Below are 22,697 nucleotides of genomic sequence, written 5' to 3' on the forward strand. Positions count from 1 at the left end.
AAATAAAAGAACTTTGCTTAGCTTCGTGAAGACATCAGAGATGAATTAAAGGTGAGATTGCCAGATATTCATGGATGCTTTGATTCTTGTTGAATATCTAGCTTCTTCCAGCGGGGAGGCAGATCTCATGTAAAGTTGTGAGTCGGCCTTATTAGTACAACTTTTGCGATGAATCGCAGGCGAAGTATCTATATCAAGTGGTAACTCATATCAATTCAGTCCATTGCTTGACAAACAACGCGGCAAATTCGCTTAAGTTCACGACTTGAAATCTGGTGAGATACTCTGTGGGAATACTGCCAAAATCAGATTTTAACGCTTCCTATGGAGATAGATTCACTGCCTGAGAGTTCCTGAGTGAGCGATAGCTCTCGAGAGCAGTTTGAGCTTTGCAAGCCATTGAGTATACTCACCGAGCAGTGGTGCCACATTTATACAGTACAGACCAAAAGTTTGGACACACCTTCTCATTCAAAGAGTTTTCTTTATTTTCATGACTATTGTAGAGTCACACTGAAGGCATCAAGGGCTATTTGACCAAGAAGGAGAGTGATGGGGTGCTACGCCAGATGACCTGGTCTCCACAGTCACCGGACCTGAACCCAATCGAAATGGTTTAGGGGTGAGCTGGACCGCAGACCGAAGGCAAAAGGCCAACAAGTGCTAAGCATCTCTCGGGGAACTCCTTCAAGACTGTTAGAAGACCATTTCAGGTGACTACCTCTTGAAGCTCATAAAGAGAATGCCAAGAGTGTGCAAAGCAGTAATCAAAGCAAAAGGTGGCTACTTTGAAGAACCTAGAATATGACATATTTTCAGTTGTTTCACACTTTTTTGTTATGTATATAATTCCATATATAATTCCACATGAGTTAATTCATAGTTTTGATGCCTTCAGTGTGAATCTACAATTTTCATAGTCATGAAAATAAAGAAAACTCTTTGAATGAGAAGATGTGTCCAAACTTTTGGTCCGTACTGTATGTCCCGTGTCTAATAGGAGAGTGGTAGTGATTGGAGCAATTTTACAGCTGACCGCATCAGCTGGTCACAGCCTATGCCTCCGTGGCCTGACTAAACTAACTCTGCACTCGATTTAAAATACATTATAAGACGTAGTTATTTTTGTTCATAACTTTTAATAGTATGATTATTTATAACACACACTTAATATCATATTAAATCTACTACATTTACTCATATATTAGGTTACATTTTATTTTGATGGTCCCCTTATAGTCTGTTGACTTTAAGCAACTACATGTCAGCTAACTCTCATTAGAGTATTAGTAGGCTTAGGTTAAAGTTAGGGTTAGGGCAAGGTTTTTTATAGTCAGTTTGTCTGTTGGTGGACCATTAACATAATCAAATGCATATACAATAAAATTAGTTCAAAACAAAAGTACCATAATACACTTTAGTTTGGTATCTAATCTTATGGCTGTTTGAGGAAAAAAAAATATAAATTTTTATAAGTGGTCTGCTTTATGTAAAGTAGCGCAACATGCTAAGAAATGTGACTTGTAATACATTATAACTGAGAAATATAATCCATTGTTGCTTAAATGGATGCAACATTTTCATTGTGCATTCATTATAGCTGCTTATAATGTATTATAAATATGGGCTTCATAGAAAGTGTTACCAAACATTCAACCCAGATTAAAGAATTTGCCCCAACTGTCTTTGTGCTATATGCACATTGAGATGATTAAATTGATTTTAATTAAATTGATGTTATCACTCTCAAGATGGCAATCACAAGTAAGGGCTCGGACTGGAATGTATTGCAGATGATATGATCCAGACCACAAACTATAAAATAACAAACACAAAAAGTTTGGTTAATTTAACTCAATAAAATGTTTATAAAAATGTGTACCCAATGCAGAACACGTTGCTTTGGATTAAAGCATCTGGCAAATGCATGAATGTAAATGTAATGTAAAATCTAAATATTTTGGGTTACCTAATTCTGTATTTCAAAAAAATAGACCACTGGCCATATGATGAGCCCCTCATAATCAGCATCCATGTTTTTACTTGGAGAAATCTCCTGTTACAGACAGTCACGACAAATTTTTATAGTTTATGGTTAAAACAACAACAACAACAACAAAAAAAAGAAAAACAGAACAGTTCATCGTAAAAAATTACATTTATAATATTTGTTATAAGCTACACGCTGAAAGCCGAAGGAGATGGTCAGCTACACACTGAAGGCCGGAGGAGTTTTATTATATTTTATTGTAAAATCATGCACTCTTAAAAAGGATGTGCTAATTATTTTTTTACATTTTCTGTGTGTTTTGTGTTAATTGTGTTAAAAAGACAAGAAAAAAAAACTGTATTGCACTGTCCAATGCATGTTATTTATCAGCCGATCAACATTGCAGCTTGCATCACTTCATGAGAGTTACTCTGCTCAAGAGCAAGTTTCCATACAACAGTAAACTATATGCGAGTTTGCTGTTTTTATTAAAGTTAAAATGAAAGTAAGTTGACTGTAGCCTGAAGCAACATTTTATTTTATTTTATTTTTTTACAGTGGATAGCTAATCAGCAGTGTTAGAGGTGCAACAAGAAACAAATGTTGAGAATGATAACATAAAAAAAATACAAATCACAGAAATAAGCTTAGTGAGCTTTTTTCAGTATAAGGATTAATCTTTACATCCCTTGAATGATGAAGAACAAACTTAAAGAGGGCTAACATTTTGGTAGCTATAATTTTGACCATCATATTAAATCTGATAAATATGCTTTATAAAATAGAAAGAAGAGGAGCTCACACAGCACATGAGCCACTTTTTTTAACATTTATATTCAGTTATTATAAAATGAAGAGTGGCAACTTTCTAATTATGATAATTTTACTTGTAAGATTCAGTGACCCTAGCCAAATCATGCATTTGGTCACAGTTTGCGCTAGATCACTGATTTCGGCACAACACCATCGGTCGTATGGATCAGTGTTCATTTCTTAATCATCAGTGACAAATGAAATAAATTACTATTCCTACATTTTTTGCTAAGATTATTTCGGTACCGTATTTACTTGGTTTGAATCTTTTTCTCCTGCAGCTGTGGTTACTTTTGACATGACATTCAATATATTCAAATAACAATAGTGACAATAATGATAATTAGTAAATTATAAAATCGTAAATAATAATAATCCCTACTATGACAACTTTTGATTCTGAGAACTTTGGAAATGTGAAAAACAAAAGTTGTTTAAAAACATTCTCATATTTTAAGTGTGACTTAAGATCAGTGTTGGGGAAAGTTATTTTTTTTTTAAATAATGCATTACAATATTGCATTACTCCCTAAATAAGTAACTAATTACCTTACTTTTTATGAAAAGTAATGTGTTATGTTAATTTTGTTACTTTTTAAATGAGCAGGGCTTGATTGCTTTTAATATAAGAAGTTCTATTTATAGCAAATATGAAAGCCCTTTCACACCAAAAAGTGTTATGAATAAACCTCAGGCTGAAGGAAAAGTAAATTCACGTCTGTACAGTAGAACACAAGTGAAGAAGGTTCATCATTCTTCAGCAATAGAAAAAACTAAACAAAAAAAACAATGAAGCGTACTCTAAAGTAATTTTTGCTTATTAGTATGGTTGAACTGGATCATCAAATTCTGAGTTTCTTTGCATTTCACTGTTTTAATTAATTCTGATGAATACTAAAACTAAATTTATTTATTTTTTGTGTGAGTGGGATCAATTAATGCACATTCACATTTAACTACATCATGTTCATTCAGTGCACACAACACCTCTGTACTTCCGATTTCTCCCAATATTGGGACAGGAGTTTTGTCAGTCAGTAAATGGGAAAACAAAGTAACTTTTACTTTTTTGAAAAACTCAGATATTTTCTTGTAAATTTAAAAAGAAATGTTTTACTTTACTAGTATTACTATTAGTAGTAACTTGGGTTACTTGTAATGCATTACCCCCAACACTGCTTAAAGAGGGGGTGAAATGCTATTTCATGCATACTGAGTTTTTTACACTGTTAAAGAGTTGGATTCCCATGCTAAAAATGGGCAAAGTTTCAAAAATTAAGTTGTACGTTTGAAGGAGTATTTTTGTTCCAAAAATACTCCTTCCGATTTGTCACAAGTTTCGTAAAGTTTTTTTCGAGTATGGCTCTGTGTGACGTTAGATGGAGCGGAATTTCCTTATATGGGTCCTAAGGGCGCTTCTGCCGGAAGAGCGTGCGCTCCCGTAGAGCAGAGCACTGAGAGCACAACAGACATTCACTGATCAGAGCGAGAGACCGAAAATGTCACAAAAGTGTGTTTTTGGTTGCCAGGGCAAGACAACCCTGCACAGATTACCAAAAAAAAAAACGGCATTAAGGGACCAGTGGATGAAGTTTATTTTTAAAGAGCATCGACGGAGTTGTGCAAGTGTTTTTGTTTGTTACCTGCATTTCGAAGATGCTTGTTTTACAAACAAGGCCCAGTTTGACACCGGATTTGCGTATCGTTTATTTCTTAAGGATGATGCAATCCCAACGAAAAAGGGTCACGATCGTGTGTTGGAACCGCAGGCGGTGAGTAAAACTGCTTAAACACGTCCTGCTGTAGTCGTTGTAGTCTTGATAAATTTCAGCCTCTGGATCTGATTCTGGATCATAAATATACGCTGAATCTGACTGTTAGCCATGGTTTGTTTTGGATGATGTTTTTTTCCTCACGGTAATGTCACAAACGCTCTCAACGCAAAAGCCTACTCGCGCTCGTGATTCTTTAGCTCCGCCCACACGCCACGCCTCCAGCCGCTCGTGTTTTTCCGGGAAAAATCGTTACAGACTATCTTTCTCTTATGAATATAATAAAACTAAAGACTTTTTGGAGTTATGAAGGATGCAGTTCTACTCTATAGGTACTCAAGATTAACAGGATATTGAGTGAAAACGAGCATTTCACCCCCCCTTTAAGATGTTTAGCATTACTGTATACTGAAGAATAATTGCTTTGGTAAAGACAAACCTAATAATCATTCATCTCTTTAGGATATGCTTATTCTTGAATAGCGACAAAGAAGAGGCAAAATAAGAAACCAGGCCAACAAAGTTAAAAGAATATAATTTAATCTTCCCCCGGGGCTTGAGTAATCACAACAGTAAGAGTCATTAATAATAAGTATTTCACATCGAGGAGTTATAACCACAGTGTGTGTGTGTGTGTGTGTGTGTGTGTGTGTGTGTCATACTGGAGGTTTGTGCATGAGCGAGGTAAAGGTCTCCGAAACACCCAACAACAGAAAATTAATGAAAAAGACACACTTCAAATTATGTTTTTACAGAGTTATCTGTCATGATTTAACTGAGAACCAAGTACAAACTGAAGCATGTCAGAACGAGAAGGAAGCAGGAACGGACAGAGGGAAAAACTTCAGACATTCACCCCAAGCCCTCTGGCTTTAAGGAGACACATCCCGGCTCTCATGCGTGTACCAACACATTCGTTCATTCTTTTGAGGCCTAAACAAGAGTGAGCACCGAACAAGCAAGTGCATGAGAGTCGTGAGATACTTTAAAATACAGTAGATATTACCAGCCAGACCTCCTGGCAGGACCCGAATGGCAGTAAACTGAATATCAGTTATTAATCTGTACATTTCGAGGTAAAATTCTTCTCATGTAGTCACAGAGATGAGCATTTATGTCCCGTTCATGCTTGATTCTCACACAGACCCTCTTGTTCTGCCGGATCCGGTTCATTTCCCTGTGGCAAAGCCATCCTCTTGAAGAAGCCAACCTGGTGGGACAACAGTGTTGTAATGTATATTATTACAACAAAGCATTTTACTTTGTCAGAATTACAGTGTGTTAGTACAGTTGCAATTCTAAATGCTAAAACAAAGAGCTCGTTCTGTACCTTCCATAGGATCACTGTAACTAGAGCCAAAAGGAGGAGGCCGCCAATGACACTTCCTATGATTATACCAATAGGAATATCTCCAGTCGCTCCTTCTTTACTCACTGTAATTTTTATCTGCAGCAGAGTCAGGAAAAAGTAGATAAAGCATATTACCACACCCATTATATATATGTACACACTCAGTAGGGTTGTTCCAATAAATGAAAGTATTGTGTATCGACAATAGCCAGACATATTGCCTGTTGCTATTTACTAGTCAAGTAAATAATAAAAAAAGAGGAAAAGTAAATACTTAAATAAAGGAGCATTATAATATTGTGTATTGGCTTAAATATTTAAATATTAGTTGTATTTCAAACACACACACATATATATTTATTTATATTTATATAAATTTAAAGGAAACCTATTTGACTTTGTGGTCTGTTACACAAGTAAACTTAATTAAAGACATTGAACTACTTAATTCCAAACTTCCGCTTCTCGAGTATGTCATTTTAAGAATGTTTAGGCTTTTTATGGGAAAACACAACAAAAGTGCTTAAAACGAGCATACTGAACAAAAAACAACTTCCCCGTTAGTTCTTCTGATGAACAGAAGAGCTATCTTCTTCAACTAACAAAACGAAACCAGCCAAGCACAGAAAATCATCTAGGCCAAGCTGATTTGAGTTATTATTTCGGCAGGGTTGATCATCTTAAAAACAACTGAAAGACGGGGATGAACTGACCTGTTGCTGTTTGTGTGCTATGACTATGAGATCAGGCTGAGATGTGTGTACCTCAGAGCTTCCAGCCACTAAAACTGTCTGAAAATCAGCCTGGAAGCAGATAAAGAGTGGAATAAAGCATCTGCTCAGGACAGATAACAGAAGTAGATAGGGCTCAAGCAGCTCAACACTCACAAAGGCAAATGTGCCATTCCAGATCCTAGTGGTGATGTTTACGAAGTAACTGGTCTTCACCTCCAGATCTTTGAGGACACAAGTCATGGTTTCACATTTTGCTGCCTTACAATCCTGGAAATGAAAAAAAAAAAAAAACCCTGTATTTTACACTACCATTTAAAATACTGCGTTGGGTTGGTACGCTTTTTTTATGTTTATTAAACAAACATCTCTCCAGCTCACCCAGGATGCATTTATTTCATCAAAAATATGAAAAGACAGTAATATTGTGAAATATTATTATAATTTCAAATGTGATTATTTTTCAAAATGTAATTTTTTTTGCATAATTTCTCCCGTTTTCAGTGTCACCAGCCTGATTTCACAACATTATGTACATATTTTACGAGGTGGATAATTTGTATGAATTTGTATGACCTCATTCGTACAAATTCATACGATATGATACGACATGAACAATTAATATGAATTTAAGATATGAGATAGCGTTGGTGTCACATGATCCTTTAGAAATCATTCTAGTATACTGATGTGCTGCTCAAAAAACATTTATTATTATAATATTTAAAACCCAGAATGCATGTATAATTTATCATAAACACACACACATACTGACCAGTTCTGCTGTCCCTCTGAAGCTCTCTTTAGTGAAGCGGGCCGTGTGTGTTTTCTCTCTGATCTTTAGTGGGTCGATCAGACGGCTGCTGTCACACTGCACATTTACAACCTACTCAGCAGAAACACAGATTAAATGTTCGGGTTTTTCATCCCAGTCTGGTAGTTACAGTATAAATACTTATGGAGTGAAATAATTTATTTGTAAAGAAATTGATTTCCTAATACATTTTAATAGAGCATTATTTATTCTCACAGGTGCCGTTTGGACTGAAGTCACATATAATAAAGGATTTGCAGCTTTGGTGCTGGTGGGCAGCGAGACGGTCAGACGAGCCTGGTTGATTGGGAAAGTTCCTGTTGAAACCTGCAGAAAGACATGCTTCAAATAACTGTTGCATAGTTCACATTGCTAACTCTAGAGGGAACTCAGGACTTATTAGTTTAATGGGAAATATAGTGTTGTTTTTACTCACTCGTAATGCAATGTCGAATTCTGGGCCGATGTCATCGAAACCTGACACAGTATGTTTGACTTGATCCTCAGGACCAATCCCGCAAAAATCCAAGTTTAGGTTTCTAGAAAATTATGGAACTACAGTTTTTACATCACATAAATGTTTGAGCCTTTTTCTGTGTGATAGAGGTCAAGGTTAATATACAATATAATATATATAGTATATATATTAAGTCTGCATAATCATACATTTCTTATTATTATCAATGATGAAAACAGTGATGAAAACTAAAAACAAAACTGAAGATGGGAGTAATGATGCTAAAATTTAGCTTGAAAACACAATAATAAATGACATAAATATATTGCTATAGAAAACTGTTATTTTAAATTGTAATAATAATAAATATAAATCACAATATTACAACGTTACTGTATTTTTAATCAAATAAATGTAGTCCTGGTGAATAGAAGAGACTTCTTACATAAAATCGTAATTATTTGAAGCGTTTGACCACTTCACAAGCAGATACAGGTTATCAGAGCATTACTTTGACCTCTGACCTGGTGAGGATGATTTCAGCATTGTACTGGACTGGGATGAAGAGAGAGACCTTGTTATCAGATGTCACTTCCTCCTCGCTGTCACTGGAAACGGTTATGTGTAGGGTTATTTACAGCTGAAACCAAACAGTTGCACAAAAGCTGGAAGAGAACTGTGTTAACAACAAGTACTTTTACCTTTGCACTTCAAAGTTCACAACAGCCTGTTTCTCTAGGTGATTTAAGTTGAAGTCAAAGTGGATCTCAAATGTTACCTGATGATGAGGCAAAATGACATTATTGAAGAAAACGAAAAGTGTGTATGGTCTCACACACACACACACACACACACACACACACACACACACAGATGCTTTTCTCTTACCGTCTGGCCAGGTGTCAGGGTCGGGTATCCAACTCTGCAGTCGAGTGAGCCTGCTTTTGAACTGCATTTCACCTCAGTGTTGTCTGCCTGCACACACAAGCAAGAAGATTCACAGAGACAACTTCTCGTACACAAACCAGAGCAGACTTATGCCAGAACACGAAACGGTGGGCGTACAGGTGGTGTGAAAGAGGCGTAGAACAGGTTCCTGGAGAAGTTCGCAGACACTCTTGTGTTGTACGCATTTTCCTTCATGTTCCTTACTGTCACGATGAAGGACAGTCTTCTTCTGTCAGGACTGACTAGAAGTGAAGATGAGCTGCAAAACACAATAAAAGCTTTTTACATTTCAGGATTCTGGATCTTTTAATACACCTAGCCCTGCAGCTAGTCCTTGAGTGTTTTGAGTTGACTCGCAGCCATTTCAAGCACAAAATAGTTTACGACATGCTTTTTTGGAGCGTAATTTTTTTTTAAACCTTAGTAATTCGTAAATTACTAAATCTGGCCTTCTATTTTCTAATTATTTGATGTAGTGTTTATTTTTTTAATTATTTATTTCATTTTTACATTTTTATTAGAATTATATAGAATGTATTTTATATATATATATACATATATATATATATATATATATATATATATATATATATAATGATTAATCGTGATTATTTAATACATACACATGAATGTATATTTTTTAGAAAAGTTTATTTATTAAATATATTTATATATAATATAAATTATATGAATAATAATATTAAATAATATGAATAGAAATGTATACTTGTAAATAGGTTTAAATATTTTCATATATATGTATGAAGTTTTTAAATTTATTTTTATTAAAATTTTTGTTTCAATAATTTAGGGACTTCAACTTATTTCAGTTAGTTGGTAAGGCAACATTTCAAATTTTTGCTTTTGTTTTCAAGTTTAAATTTTCATATCATATTTACATTCATAGAAGTTTTACCGTTTTACATTTGACTTTACTTGTGTGTGTGTGTGTTTGTGTGAAGGTTACCTAGATACATTAACAGCTTTCACAGTAAGCTTCAGGTCACAAGAGCATTTGTCATCAGAGCCACAGTCCTTTACAAAAGGGATCTGCGCAAACAGGAATACATTTGAAACAAACTTTGAAATGACGGAAACTGATGCTCTTAACTAAATTCAGAGGGGATCTTACGAAAAATTCCCACGCTTTAGGCTGAAATGCATCCAGGACAGGCCCTTTCTCTGGATTCTGTGGACTGATGTCGACTCGCATAGCAACTGGACTGAGAAAATCAGGGGTCTCCTGTTAAACAATAAAAGCAATGGTGTAAAATGATCAGTCAAGCAATTTTAAATGAAATGAAGCTAGACCACAGAGTATTGTTGTTTTGAACAGCATGAGGCTTGTAGCAAGTGGCAAAAACTCACCTGCACATACACATAATGATAAACACAGATTTCTTTGTCAGAGACACTGAGAGATTTCTGGATCAGACGCTCTGAGTTGTCAAACTGGGCTCTTGATGTGTCTCTAGATAACTGCAGGCCAGCGTCAAGAGTCAGGTTGTACTTGATATCTAAACAAAAGTGTAATACCATTCACTTTCATGGAGATTTCTGGAGCAATTAACATATATGAGATACAAAACACATGAGAGACGACTTTACCTATTTTACCCGCTAATACCGTGGGTCTGAACGTTGATCTGAAACAGACTTTGGCACTAACACACGACACCATCCTTCCTCCAAACATGCAAGGTTTACTCAGAATGCTGATCTTCTCGGGGCTGAAGGAGACCGTTGCTGTGACAGCTGCAACTGTCCTTGACCTGAGATCACAGATACTGTATTAGCATCACGCTTTCATTATGATTTTATAGATCTTAAACAACCAGACGGAGATCCTCACCAGAGCTGCACTGCGTTCCCAGCCGCTCCGACTGAAACATCAGGGATCAAGTCACCGTTCATATCACCACGACTATCTAAAGAGCGTCCAAAGAAACGAAACGCTGGGCCCAGTGTAGATCCAAGTATTTTCTGCAGAAAATAAGAAGAGAGACAACTAAATAAGACTGGTTTAGTACAAAGTGACATTTTACAGCATTTTACAGCCTTTACAGTATACAGTAGATATATATATAATTATTAGAGTGCTTTCTCTACCTGTGAGCTCTGTTTTCTGATGGTTTTTCTGTCTCCATAGAAGATGTAAATGGCACCTTGGCCATTGCCTTCTAGCGGAGCACCAACCACAACGTCGCTGAAGCCGTCCAGGTTTAGATCGGGGACAGCAGTGATGGCCGTCCCAAACCGAGCATTCTCAGACACAGAGGGTCCCTCTAACCTCCCCTGGTTGCTCAAGATGCCCTGAGAACAACATGAGGCAATCTTTTTAAACACGAAGACCTGTTTTGAATTAAGACTAGTTTTATAGGCAGTAAATGTTTCACCGTGGTAATGGTGTAGAGGTAGACTCTTCCTGTTTCAGATTTCTCCTCGCTCATGTACATCGGCGCTCCGACCAGCAGCAGATCCGTCACACCATCAGCGTCCACATCGACAGGACAGAGAACGCTGCCGAAATAAGAGCCGATCTGCAAACCACACACCACACTGATCTAACACAGGACTTGAGTGTGTAATGCAGCTAAAACACACTAAAGATCCCAGACAGACGAGTACCTGATCTCCTCTCTGTGAATCTTTGATGACCGGCTGATTCTGGCTGTTCATACTGTAAACTACAACCTGTCCTCTGTGAACGGCACGAGGAGCACCGGCCACATAAAACTCAGACGAGCCGTCAAATACAGACGCCACAGAGTATCCTGAACACAAGACAGCAGAAAATGCATTTGTTTTATCAAAAATGCAGGATGTTACACTACCATTCAACAAATTTAGCATATACTCCTTTTTGAAAGGAGTATATACTCGGCAAGGCTATATTTTTTGTATATAAAAATACAGTAAAACACTAATATAGTGAAATATTATTGTAATTTAAAATAACTATTTTCTATGTGGATATATTTTAAAAGGAAATTTATTTGTGTGAAGGTAAAGCTGTGTTTTTGGCATCATTACTCCAGTCTTCAGTGTCACACGATCTTTCAGAAATCATAATAATTTACTGATTTGATGCTCATTGTTTAAAACAGTCGTGCTGCTTCATATTTTTGTGGAAACTGTGATTTCCATTTTTTATTATAATTGTTTGATGAATAAAAAAAAGCTTTTATTTCACCAGCATTTACTTGAAACAATGAACTAATATTCATGATCAGTTTAATGCATCCTTGCTGAATCAAAGTGTTATTTAATTTAAAAATAAAATCTTACTGAGCCTAAACTTTTGGACAGTATCATGGATATGAAAAAAGACCTCTATATTTCCTTTCGTTCATTCAGAATACATTATAGTTCGTTTTCTGGCTGGCTCACCAAGTAATGAACTGTGGTTTCTGTCATCCAGGATTTTCTCGAAAGCATTTTTGAGTAAAATGTGTGATTTCCCAGCTGTGTGATGGACGACGGTCCCGCTCCATCCATACGCTCCGACAGCACCCAGCATGATCACACCCTGTGGGATAAAATACCACCCTGTCATGCCTTCAATTCTTCTGAATCAGTATGGCACATTAGAAATCAGTTTGATTACAATCAGATATGTTGAAAGATCACCTTCTTATTAGTCTGATGTGCGCTGAATCCAACTTGGGACATCTCCAGTTGAAATTCCTGACCTTGACTGGTGCCTCAAATCAAACAAGACAAAATATTTGAATGCTTATCCTAATTCAAAGCTGTTTTTTAAGATAAAAAGGTTGACACCGGATGAACAAATTCATTATTAATTTGGCATATGTGAATGATTTACCTTCAATGTTAAAGATCCTGTCCCCCAGCGTTCCTGCGATATAGATCAGCGCTTGCTCTGATGACACATTGAACATGTAGTTCTCTGTTGGAGTGCTAGCGATCAATTCAATCTCCTCGATGAATTTTTGAATATTGGCACTTTCCTTGAGAATCTGAATCAATTCATAGATGACAGTAAATTCAAAAATGATGTTTGTCTTTTTAAAGAAATAAAAACCATAATATTAGACACTTAAGTATAAAATTTTAAACAATGAATAATTAAAATAGTTTATATTCTGTAATGAATCTCACTACTAATTGTATTTCACATAATGTTCTCTCATTCCAACTTGTATGACAATACGATAATGATCAAAATGCATTATCGTATTGTATTTTGTTGCTTTTTTTTCCCATGTTGATCTCTCTCTCACTCACAGCAATGCCAAAGCGAATGATGCCATCTTTGTTGCACCTCTCAATGACCTCTTGACCTTTATCACCATCAGAAGATTCTCCATCTGTAACCACCACCAACACCTTAGTGGCACCGGGACGGCCACCATTTTCTGGAAGGAAAGCTGTCTGTCTGAAATACAAACAATGTCTTATTTCCCCCACAAATAATAAAGAAAAAATAAGAAATAAATATAAATAAAAAATACCTGGCTTTGTCAAGCGCGTCAAATGTGTTGGTATCATATCCAGTTATTTGATTAATACCAGAAGCTTCTGAAAGAACTTTGTCTCTATTTTGGTCAGAACTAAAATAATAATAAAACGTCAATTCCTCTGAATACTGCATTATACTGACCTAAAAAATAAACAGAATCCCAATTAAGTCATATCATATAAATCAAAGAAAAAATCAGTTCACAATAAGGTTAATAACAGTACTTACTCGAGTTTTATCTGGGCCGATATCGAGATTTTCCAGAAGCTTAATGAGAAAGTTTGTAACATCAGGCCATGGATATATACTGTTTGATCCATCCAAAACAATGGCAACATCTATTGGCCCACCACAAGCTGAAAGAGAAATTCAGATTAAGAATCACTCACTTACTCTATTAAATATTTTGTACATTTCTGACCGTACAAATTAAGATGTACTTTGAATGGCAGGAGAGAAGGATGACTGGAGCGTAAACTGTGGGCTCACTTCGGCACAGACTCCTGGGTAAAAATACTGACTGCCACAGCGCTGAGCCCACAGAGGACCACACGTCTGAAACACAAATATGCCATCAGCTTTCTACAGTTTACTCCATTATGTTGAGCAATGTTTTCAAAAAGGAGTAATATCCGGCCCCCTGATGGGGACACAATGCTACTACAGCATACCATCAACATGTCAGGTTTAGCCATTGGAGTGAGAGTCAGGCCCAAACTCATGTTGACATTGATGCTCTGAACACCGTCTATGCTGATAGAGTCTGTCAAGACACAGATATATTTCCATGACAAGTAGGAAAAATGTGATAATTCTGATTTAATGGACTTTAAAGGACTTAAAAAGTATTTTGGTGTCAGATAGGTTTAAAAAATCTTGATGTACCATGTCCAAAAGCCCATGTTCATACCACAATACTTTTTGTAAGTGCATGATTATTTAAAATAAAGAGACATTTACCTGCAAGGTTTAGTTTCTGGCAAGGGAGTGTTCTGGAAGCACTGATGTCACACTTATAGAGATCTCCTTTTCTATTCTGAGGGTATCCACTCCAGGGAGAACCCACCAGCAGCCTGAGCAAAAATATCCATTTGTCTATGCAATCAAACTCATTATTCATGCAAATGACTTAATTTTTAAATGTGCTTATGATATGTTTCCCTATACTTGGGGTATATTTCAACCAAAAATGAAATCTTCAGGCAATTCAAGATGTAGATGAGTTTGTTTCTGCATCAGAACAGATTTGGAGAAATGTAGCATTACATCTTGCTGACCAATGGATCCTCTGCAGAGAATGGGTGCCGTCAGATAATTTGTTTACAACAACCACGCTGCTTTTCACTTCAAAAGAGGTTAACTGATGGAGTGGTGTGAATCACTTGTGGATTATTGTGATGTTTTTATCAGCTGTTTGGACTCTCATTCTGACGGCACCCATTCACTGCAGAACATCCACTGGTGAACAAGTGATGTAATGATACATTTCTCCAAATCTGTTCACATGAAGAAACAAACTCATCTACATCTTGGATGGCCTTAAACGTGAGTACACTGTTGAGAAATTTTTTGTTTTTAGTGGGGAATGTTCCTTTAAGATTGGTAGAGTGCCAAATAGTTTTCCCTTGGAATAAAAGTTGACTGGTGTTCTGGACAGAAATTAGTCATTAACAAAGCTGTCTCAAGTCCCCCACTGTAATCCATGAGTGAACCGTGACTCATAGCACCAGTCCAACACTTTTCAAAAATAGACTTTAGATCCACAATGCATTTTTATACATTTTAATCATGTGGTGTGACATATCTTACCATTTTCCTTGATCATTGCTTATCTGTTGTACAGTGTAGCCAAACTCTTCTACCACAAGACCTGAGAAGATCTTAGCCCCTGCCGTTCCCACATTGAAACCCTGAGTTTGAGCAATACAGAAACCTGCGAGGAGAAGTTTGACATTCTCAGCTCTGATTTTAGACACAGGATATTTAATACGGTTCTAGTTCTACAAAAAACTTTTTTTCCATGAGACATCTTACATTGGTAAGCCTTTTTATGACCAGCAGTATCTCTGCATATTTCAAACAATACTGATAAGATGAAGTGAGAACCCAACCCTTTCTAAACTTTACACCAAACACACCTTTACTACAAACTATGACATCTTCACTAAACTATGATCCACAGATTTATCTGCATCAACACAGATTTATCATTTACAAATGTGTTTTTTTTATAGTATTGGTGTAACCCAAATTTGGACCTCTGTCTTGAGGGCATTTGCTACGTGCTTAAAAATACAGAACAGTCTGTTTTGAAGGTCTCAGTTGAACTTTAGACCTTAGAAGACGTCTGCAGAAATAGAAGCAAACAAGCTGAGTATGTGCATCATGTATTTAAATTTGAGGTTAATTTACAGTCTTCTGAGCAATGCTCAAAGTCCAACAAGCAACAACTATCTGCCGACTGTTCTGAAATAGGGAACTGAAACCAGACTGCAGAGCTCATCTGATATTTTTGGATTAATGATTTAACACCTCTTGATATTTGCTGCAGAGACGGTTTTTATTTTTAATCACGAGTTCCTTTGTTTGGCGGAGCTATAAGAGGAGGCAATGCACCCCTCCTTGTTTAGCTCAGGTTGAGTTCAGACTGGACATTTTGATTACTTTTGAATATTATAATGCATTTTGTATTACTCTTAATTGGGCAACACCCATCATATATGGATTGCTTTTAAAACTATATCAATATTGGGATTTGTATTTTCTATATTTGAAGCTGATTTTAATACTTACTAATCTGTTTGTGAGTTATGAGTTGTATTCTCATTTCCTATATTCTTTGAATAAATTTGCATACTAAATTACCACCCCCACCGTCTGACATGGATCGAGAGTACATTTTTTGCATCAGTTTGGAGGCACCGCTGGGATCAGTTGTTTTATCAGTTGAAGTTTTGATGCGCACCGCAAGGGACATTAAAAAGAGAGGTGAGTAGCTCATCTTTTTCTCTTTATGGGCTTCTGTGGTGTTGCCTGCCGGGTCTAGGAGATACATCTGCAGACCCATTTCGTTCAACATTCTTGACTGCAGCAAGAGAACGAGTTTGGGGCAGCCGGTGGTTAACCGTAGACGGTGGTTTTAACCGTATTTGAAAAAACAGTGCGCGCTGTGGGACGAGACGGTGATTCGCGGCATTAAATGTGTTGTTCACTATTGAGGGTTACTGGTAGTGAGGATAAATATCTGCTCTGTACATCTTGCGGGGTTACCGGGGGTGTATTGCGAGCACTTTTGGGGTTACCGAAGGTGCAACAGTATTTTGAGACACGCGCTGTGAGGGTTACTTACAGCGTGCTGGTCGGACAGAGGGCCGTCTCTTGTTTTGATATTTTCTCCAGGATTAGACTCGGCAGTTTTTGACACGAACAGAACTCCACCTTGCGACTAAATTAAAATCAATAAATTGTCAGACGGTGCATTAAGTAAAAATAAGTAGAAATTAAGTAAAAATAAGTAGAAATTAAGTAAAATAAGTAAAGGAATTAAGTAAAATAAGTAAAGATAAATAAAAATAAGTAAAGATAAGTAAAAATAAGTTAAGATAAATAAAGAATTAATTTTAATTAAGTGTATCTGAATTGAATAAACCTTTTCCTTGTTGGATTTGTCAGCACATGAGATAATGGCACCTGTTCAAATAAAAGAAACTCCAAATGAATATATAATGTAGAAGAAATAAGACAGAAAATGGTTAAAGATGGATTTAGAGAGATTTCGGGTCCACGAGTGAATGGGTTTTGACCCCTTAACTGTCACTCAGGTTTCTGAAGATAGACTTGAATTTGCATGATACAAACCTAAAATTTTATAATTCATGACTGAAAATATTTTGTAACATGATTTTGATGTGCCATTTACATGGTAATGTAATTTCTGATTTTAAAATGGGATTTAAAGGATGAATTTTGAGATTTTATGTTTTCAAGTGATATATCACTTCTGATGATTACTAAAATGTGATAGAGAAAAGGCAATGAGGAAATCTTTTTTGTAATGTAGATTTCTGAGGGTGTACTCTTGTCATAAACTAATTTTATTACTTTTCCTACATCATTTTTAACAAAAATATTGGCAAAATATTTTTGGGAATCTTTGACCTTTCAAATGATACATAGTTTCTCCAAGATTAGATTGGATTTGATTGTAATATAGTACAGTCAACGTAGGCGTCCCGTATTCGGGACGGGGTGACAGTTAACAGGTTGAAGGAAATTACTGATCACAAAGAACAAAAGAAATAGGCACGTGTTGTTTATGGATAAGGAAAGTTAAAGGTTTTTTGACAGACAGGAATGGTAGAATTGTACAGGTTTATAATTTAGCGCAAGCAGTTAGAGATGATACAAGATATGTGGGATTTATTAAATCTTGTAATAAAGGAGCCGAGAGCCGATATAGGCAAAGCTCCTAAGATTGATGACATATATAACTGGCAGAAATGTAACAGATTTCTGAGAATTGTGAATATAGTTTGTTATTTCTTCTGGCAGTTTGGAAGAAGCTGAGGCTGAGTGGGGCAAATATGTGAAATTATATTCAAGATTACCATGCTATAAGCAGGTGGCCAAGTGGGGGTCTATCGAACTATGGGTGTGCGTGATTTAACTAGCATTGTAAACACGCTGCCAATTATGAAATCTAACTGTACAAATTACAATCGCAAATGATTTTGCTACTTAATTTAATGAACTGCGTACTAAAGTACGGCGGGTGATTGGATCAGTAATCCAAACTTTTACTAATGTAACATTGATCAGACAGGGCACTAACGAGCCCTTTGTTAAATATACTGAGCATTTCACAAGAGCTTTGAAAGAGTTTGTTGCTACGAAAGAAGCTGTTGATTTGAAATCTCATATACTGTTACACATTGCACACGTGGGGAACCAGAGCTCAAGATATTGTTGACCAAACGAAAAGAGCAGATGATGCGATTGGATCGCCCTCTGTCTCTGTAATAATCCGTTATAATCGTCAGGAAACAGGCCACTATGTAAAGAGGTGCCCTGATCAAGATGGAGAGCGAGGGGTTTAAAAAAAAAATGTTTAAAAGGTTCCTCTTTTCAGCAACGGCGACGGCTACCAAAGTAGCCCCCCCCCCCCCTTTTCGGCCTCGCTCTGAAAATAGAGGTGATGCAGAGAAAAGGAAGTCGACATGCAGGCACAGCTTAAGCTGCTGAGGCCACAGGCTGACCAAAGCACTTGAGATCATAGCTACATATTTATTTAGCTACTAATAGCTAATTTATTAATTTACATTTTACAAATAAACACATGACTCTTCGAGGATTATCTGATGGCAGTCTTTTCACACAGTCTCAATTAATTCCCTTAATAATTTATCCACTTAACCAAACCCTTTCGGGTGCAATTCTGGGTTGGAGAAAGTCAAGTTGGCACTGTAGTGGCAATGGATATATTGGAGAAATTGGAAGCAGATATTTTATTAACCAAATCAAATAGTTAGTCAAATTTTGCCAGTTCCCATTCCAGTCGTCAGAAAAATTTAACTCCTAAATTTAACATTGGAGCTGTTACAGCAAATGAGAAAGAGTCTACTGACTCTCCAATGATACAATATTTTTTTATAGATTCCAAGGGTGAGTGAGAAAATGAAAGAACAAATAAATACATAAAATCGATGTTTGTTTTCATACAGAAAAATATATAAATAGATACATTTACTTGAAAAGCAAAATTTGTTAAATTAATAGTTTGAATCTAAATGTTTCAATTTGCCAAAGATTTGTGGTTAAAACAATAAAGAAATGTTATGGGTAGGAAAATAATAATAATTCAGCATACAGTATTTTGTCCTAAAGTACAGTTGTACAACACATACAATTTAAATAGTACTTTTTTTCAGTTGGTCTTGTTTAAGTAAGTTAAGATATTTTTACCTACAAGTAAATAAAAAAGCCTCATTATAGATCCTTACCACAAAGTCTTCATTTGTTGCAGCTTATTAACATGTCTGTCCATCCAAATGTAAAAGTCATAAAAACTATGAAGATTAATAACTTGTAAGCATCATTTAGTAAGCAAAACAAGTACTTACCCTGCAATAATATCAGTAGTATCACAACTTTTTCCACTTTGTCCATTGCTGGAGATATGGTTAAGAAAGAGTAGATAGTGATGTCTCCAGTCCTGCTGTAACTGTTAATAATGAAACAACCTAAACTATTCCCTTCGCTCAGAGGATATGATGTCATAGCAGCGCTCCGGTAGATTTGCATCTTCCTTTCATGTTGACATTATGCAACACTGACCAATGACCAAATAAGGAAGATGTAGTTTTTGAATGATCGTGAACGGGCGTCACACTTTTTATAGTACACTTAGTAAGTATCCAAATGAAAAAGTGATTGATAGAAATAGCAAATTATAGACCACGGACAAGCTAAAAAGAACACAGTTTAGACATGGACACAATTTTGACATAAAATCATAATATTTTCCTGCGTTTCACTGGACTGCGCGAGGACATGTGGGCGAAGGGGCGGAGTCATGGAGCTGAAGAAACGCTGCACTAGTCATCATACTCATCATGAGTGAGCGCGCCCACGGCAGACTGTGACACACACACACACACACACAAGCAAACAATGATTAAGCCAAGATTCCTGACGGGATTTTATCTCTCAGACTGGGATGTAATTGAGGAGTTTACCTAACTGGCATAGTTTTAAAGCAAACAGGAAATGTGTAAGCAATATCCCAGACAACTTGCTCAATTTCTGCTGAATTCTCCTAGGTTTATTCGTCAAGCCTCATAATGTAAGCCAAATATCTGGCCAGTGAAACACATTTTTAAACAATGGTGTTTCAGATGTCATTTAGGAAGCAAAAACTATTGATGATTAATTTATTTGCTTGTTATCAATATCAGTTCATCCATCTAGATGTCACTTGCGAGGCTTCTGGTGTCATTTGCTTAATTATATTTTATCTGTACCAAAACATTCCGTAGTTCTCAATTTATATCACGAACTGTTATATTTCTTATCATTTTATTTTATGATCATCTTTATGAACAGACCATTACCTTTGGGAAGTCGTGGTCTAGTGGTTAGAGAGGTGTCCTTGAGCAAGGCACTGAACCCCCAACTGCTCCCCGGGCGCCGCAGCATAAATGGCTGCCCACTTCTCCGGGTGTGTGTTCACAGTCTGTCTTTGTGTGTGTTCACTGCTGTGTGTGTGCACTTGTGATGGGTTAAATGCAGAGCACGAATTCTGAGTATGGGTCACCATACTTGGATGAATGTCACGTCACATTTTGTAGCGCAAATCGTTTTACTGGTTATATTGTTAGTCTTTTATAATTGCCAAATCTTCACATTACAATAAAATAGCTTAACTGTAGCACTGCAAAATAAGATGGGTAAGCATGGTGTCACGGTTGGTAAACCGTGATCTCGGGGTGTTTGCACTTTGCAGTTTGTGGCGTCTCCGTTAATTGTCATAAGGATCAGCAGCAGGAGAGCATCTCTAACACCGGACGCGCTATCCGAGCACTGGTGGCACAGGTGTCCGAGCTCACCCAGCAGATCCATCAGCTCAAATCTCCCACTGCGCCCATGGCACCGCCTACGCCGTCCGTCCCCCGGGAGATTCCCCAGGACCACTTCCGGCCAGAACCGCGACTTCCGGCGCCGGAGAATTATGCAGGTGAGCCAGTGTTTTGCAGAACTTTCTTAACTAAGTGTTCAATGCATTTCGCCCTACAGCCCCGCACCTTCGCTACTGAGGAATCAAGAGTAGCATTCACGCTCACATTGCTATCCGGCAAGCCTGCCTTATGGGGGACGGCGGTGTGGGAGAACCAACATCCGTGTTGTGCCTCGTTCCACGCCCTCTCTGAGGAGATGAGGAGAGTGTTCGACTGTGCCATGACCGGCAGGGAAGCCACTCATCAGCTCTCGGAACTCCATCAAGGCTCTTCCTCAGTGACCGATTATTCCATCGAGTTCCGCACCCTCGGCGCAGTGGGATCGATTCCTGCATGGGTTATCCGATCATGTTCAGAAAGAGATCTATCTCCTCGAGCTGCCCCCCACTCTCGACGGACTCATAGAGTTGGCTCTACGGGTCGATGCACGGATTCATCGCCTGGGTCGCCAACCCAGTCCTTCTCGCCCTACCATCTCTTGACTCGGTTGGTGCCATCGACGACCACGAGCCCATGCAGGTGGGTGGAGCTCGGCTGTCCCGGAGGGAGAGGGAACGGCGGAGGTCCCAAGGACTGTGCCTGTACCATGGAAGCTCTGATCATAACATCGACTCAAGCCTCAAACTTGAGGCTACTATCGGGTCGGATCTCCGCTGAGAAGTCCTCATCTACATCATCGACCCTCCTTTTGGTGAAACTGCGGTGGAAGAATCAACATCACGAATGTCACACCCTTCTGGACTCTGGAGCTGAAGGTAATTTCATTGATTCTTTACTTGCATATCACTTGAACATTCCTGTCCTTCCTGTGTCTCTCCCCATCCATGTCACCACGCTCAACGGCCAGGAACTGCCTCACGTCACCCACCATACTGAACCCATGGAGGTGCGGTGGGTCGGGGGTACTGTCACGGTAGTTAAACCGTGATCTTGGGGTGTTTGCACTTTGTGGTGATATCTGTGTGTTTCGCGTTTGCATTGATTACTGAGAGCTGAACAACATCACTATAAAGAATACCTATCCTTTACCACTCATGTCTTCAGCTTTCGAGATGTTGCAGGGAGCATCCATATTCACAAAATTGGATTAACGCGATGCTTATCATTTGGTCCGCATCAGGAAGGGGGATGAATGGAAAACCGCCTTTAATACCCCTAGAGGGCACTTTGAATACTTGGTGATGCCGTTCGGGCTCTCCAACTCACCCGGGGTTTTCCAAGCACTCGTGAATGATGTGTTGAGAGATATGGTAGATCAGTTTATATATGTTTTTAACTGGATGACATACTGATTTTTTCTTCATCTTTCCAGGAACACGTTCAACACGTCAGACGAGTGCTCCTGAGGTTACTTGAGAATGGGCTTTTTGTCAAGGCGGAGAAATGCGTATTCCATGCACAGTCTGTTCCCTTCCTAGGGTATATCGTCTGGTCCGAGGGAATACGTATGGACCCTGACAAGGTTAAGGCTGTGATAGATTGGCCATCTCCAGTAGAGCCCGACCGATATATCGGCCGGCCGATATTATCGGCCGATATGAGCTAATTGCATTTAAATCGGCATCGGCGTTTATAACGGCCGATGAAACATGAGAAACAGTCTCA

The 22,697-nt window shown here is 37.7% G+C and overlaps 1 protein-coding gene across 1 annotated transcript; it reads right to left on the bottom strand.

Annotated features, from left to right (window-relative positions):
* Positions 1-5,098: 5,098 nt before the first annotated feature.
* LOC127966648 (integrin alpha-2) lies at positions 5,099-19,685 on the bottom strand. The gene is made up of 30 exons (XM_052567796.1): positions 19,479-19,685; positions 15,169-15,292; positions 14,320-14,432; positions 14,031-14,122; positions 13,800-13,914; positions 13,588-13,715; positions 13,352-13,500; positions 13,125-13,275; positions 12,703-12,856; positions 12,507-12,580; positions 12,267-12,405; positions 11,505-11,650; positions 11,273-11,416; positions 10,986-11,189; positions 10,729-10,859; positions 10,485-10,648; positions 10,245-10,393; positions 10,009-10,119; positions 9,844-9,926; positions 8,994-9,135; positions 8,817-8,903; positions 8,630-8,706; positions 8,453-8,536; positions 7,908-8,010; positions 7,688-7,798; positions 7,433-7,543; positions 6,814-6,927; positions 6,640-6,729; positions 5,906-6,022; positions 5,099-5,785 (listed from the first exon to the last, which is right to left on the bottom strand). Exons 1-30 carry the CDS (start codon positions 19,657-19,659, stop codon positions 5,699-5,701), a joined length of 3,675 nt encoding a protein of 1,224 aa, XP_052423756.1. The 5' UTR covers positions 19,660-19,685; the 3' UTR covers positions 5,099-5,698.
* Between the last annotated feature and the right edge of the window lie 3,012 nt (positions 19,686-22,697).

Source organism: Carassius gibelio, chromosome B10 (genome assembly GCF_023724105.1).
Source record: "Carassius gibelio isolate Cgi1373 ecotype wild population from Czech Republic chromosome B10, carGib1.2-hapl.c, whole genome shotgun sequence".
Lineage (NCBI taxonomy): Eukaryota > Metazoa > Chordata > Actinopteri > Cypriniformes > Cyprinidae > Carassius > Carassius gibelio.

Excerpts from the sequence above, each read along its gene's own strand:
- LOC127966648 (XM_052567796.1), bottom strand. The coding sequence starts at position 19,659 with ATGCAAATCTACCGGAGCGCTGCTATGACATCATATCCTCTGAGCGAA. Across the intron at positions 13,276-13,351 it reads GACGCGCTTGACAAAGCCAG|ACAGACAGCTTTCCTTCCAG; the intron begins GTATTTTTTATT and ends TTTGTATTTCAG. Across the intron at positions 12,406-12,506 it reads CACATCAGACTAATAAGAAG|GGTGTGATCATGCTGGGTGC; the intron begins GTGATCTTTCAA and ends TTTATCCCACAG.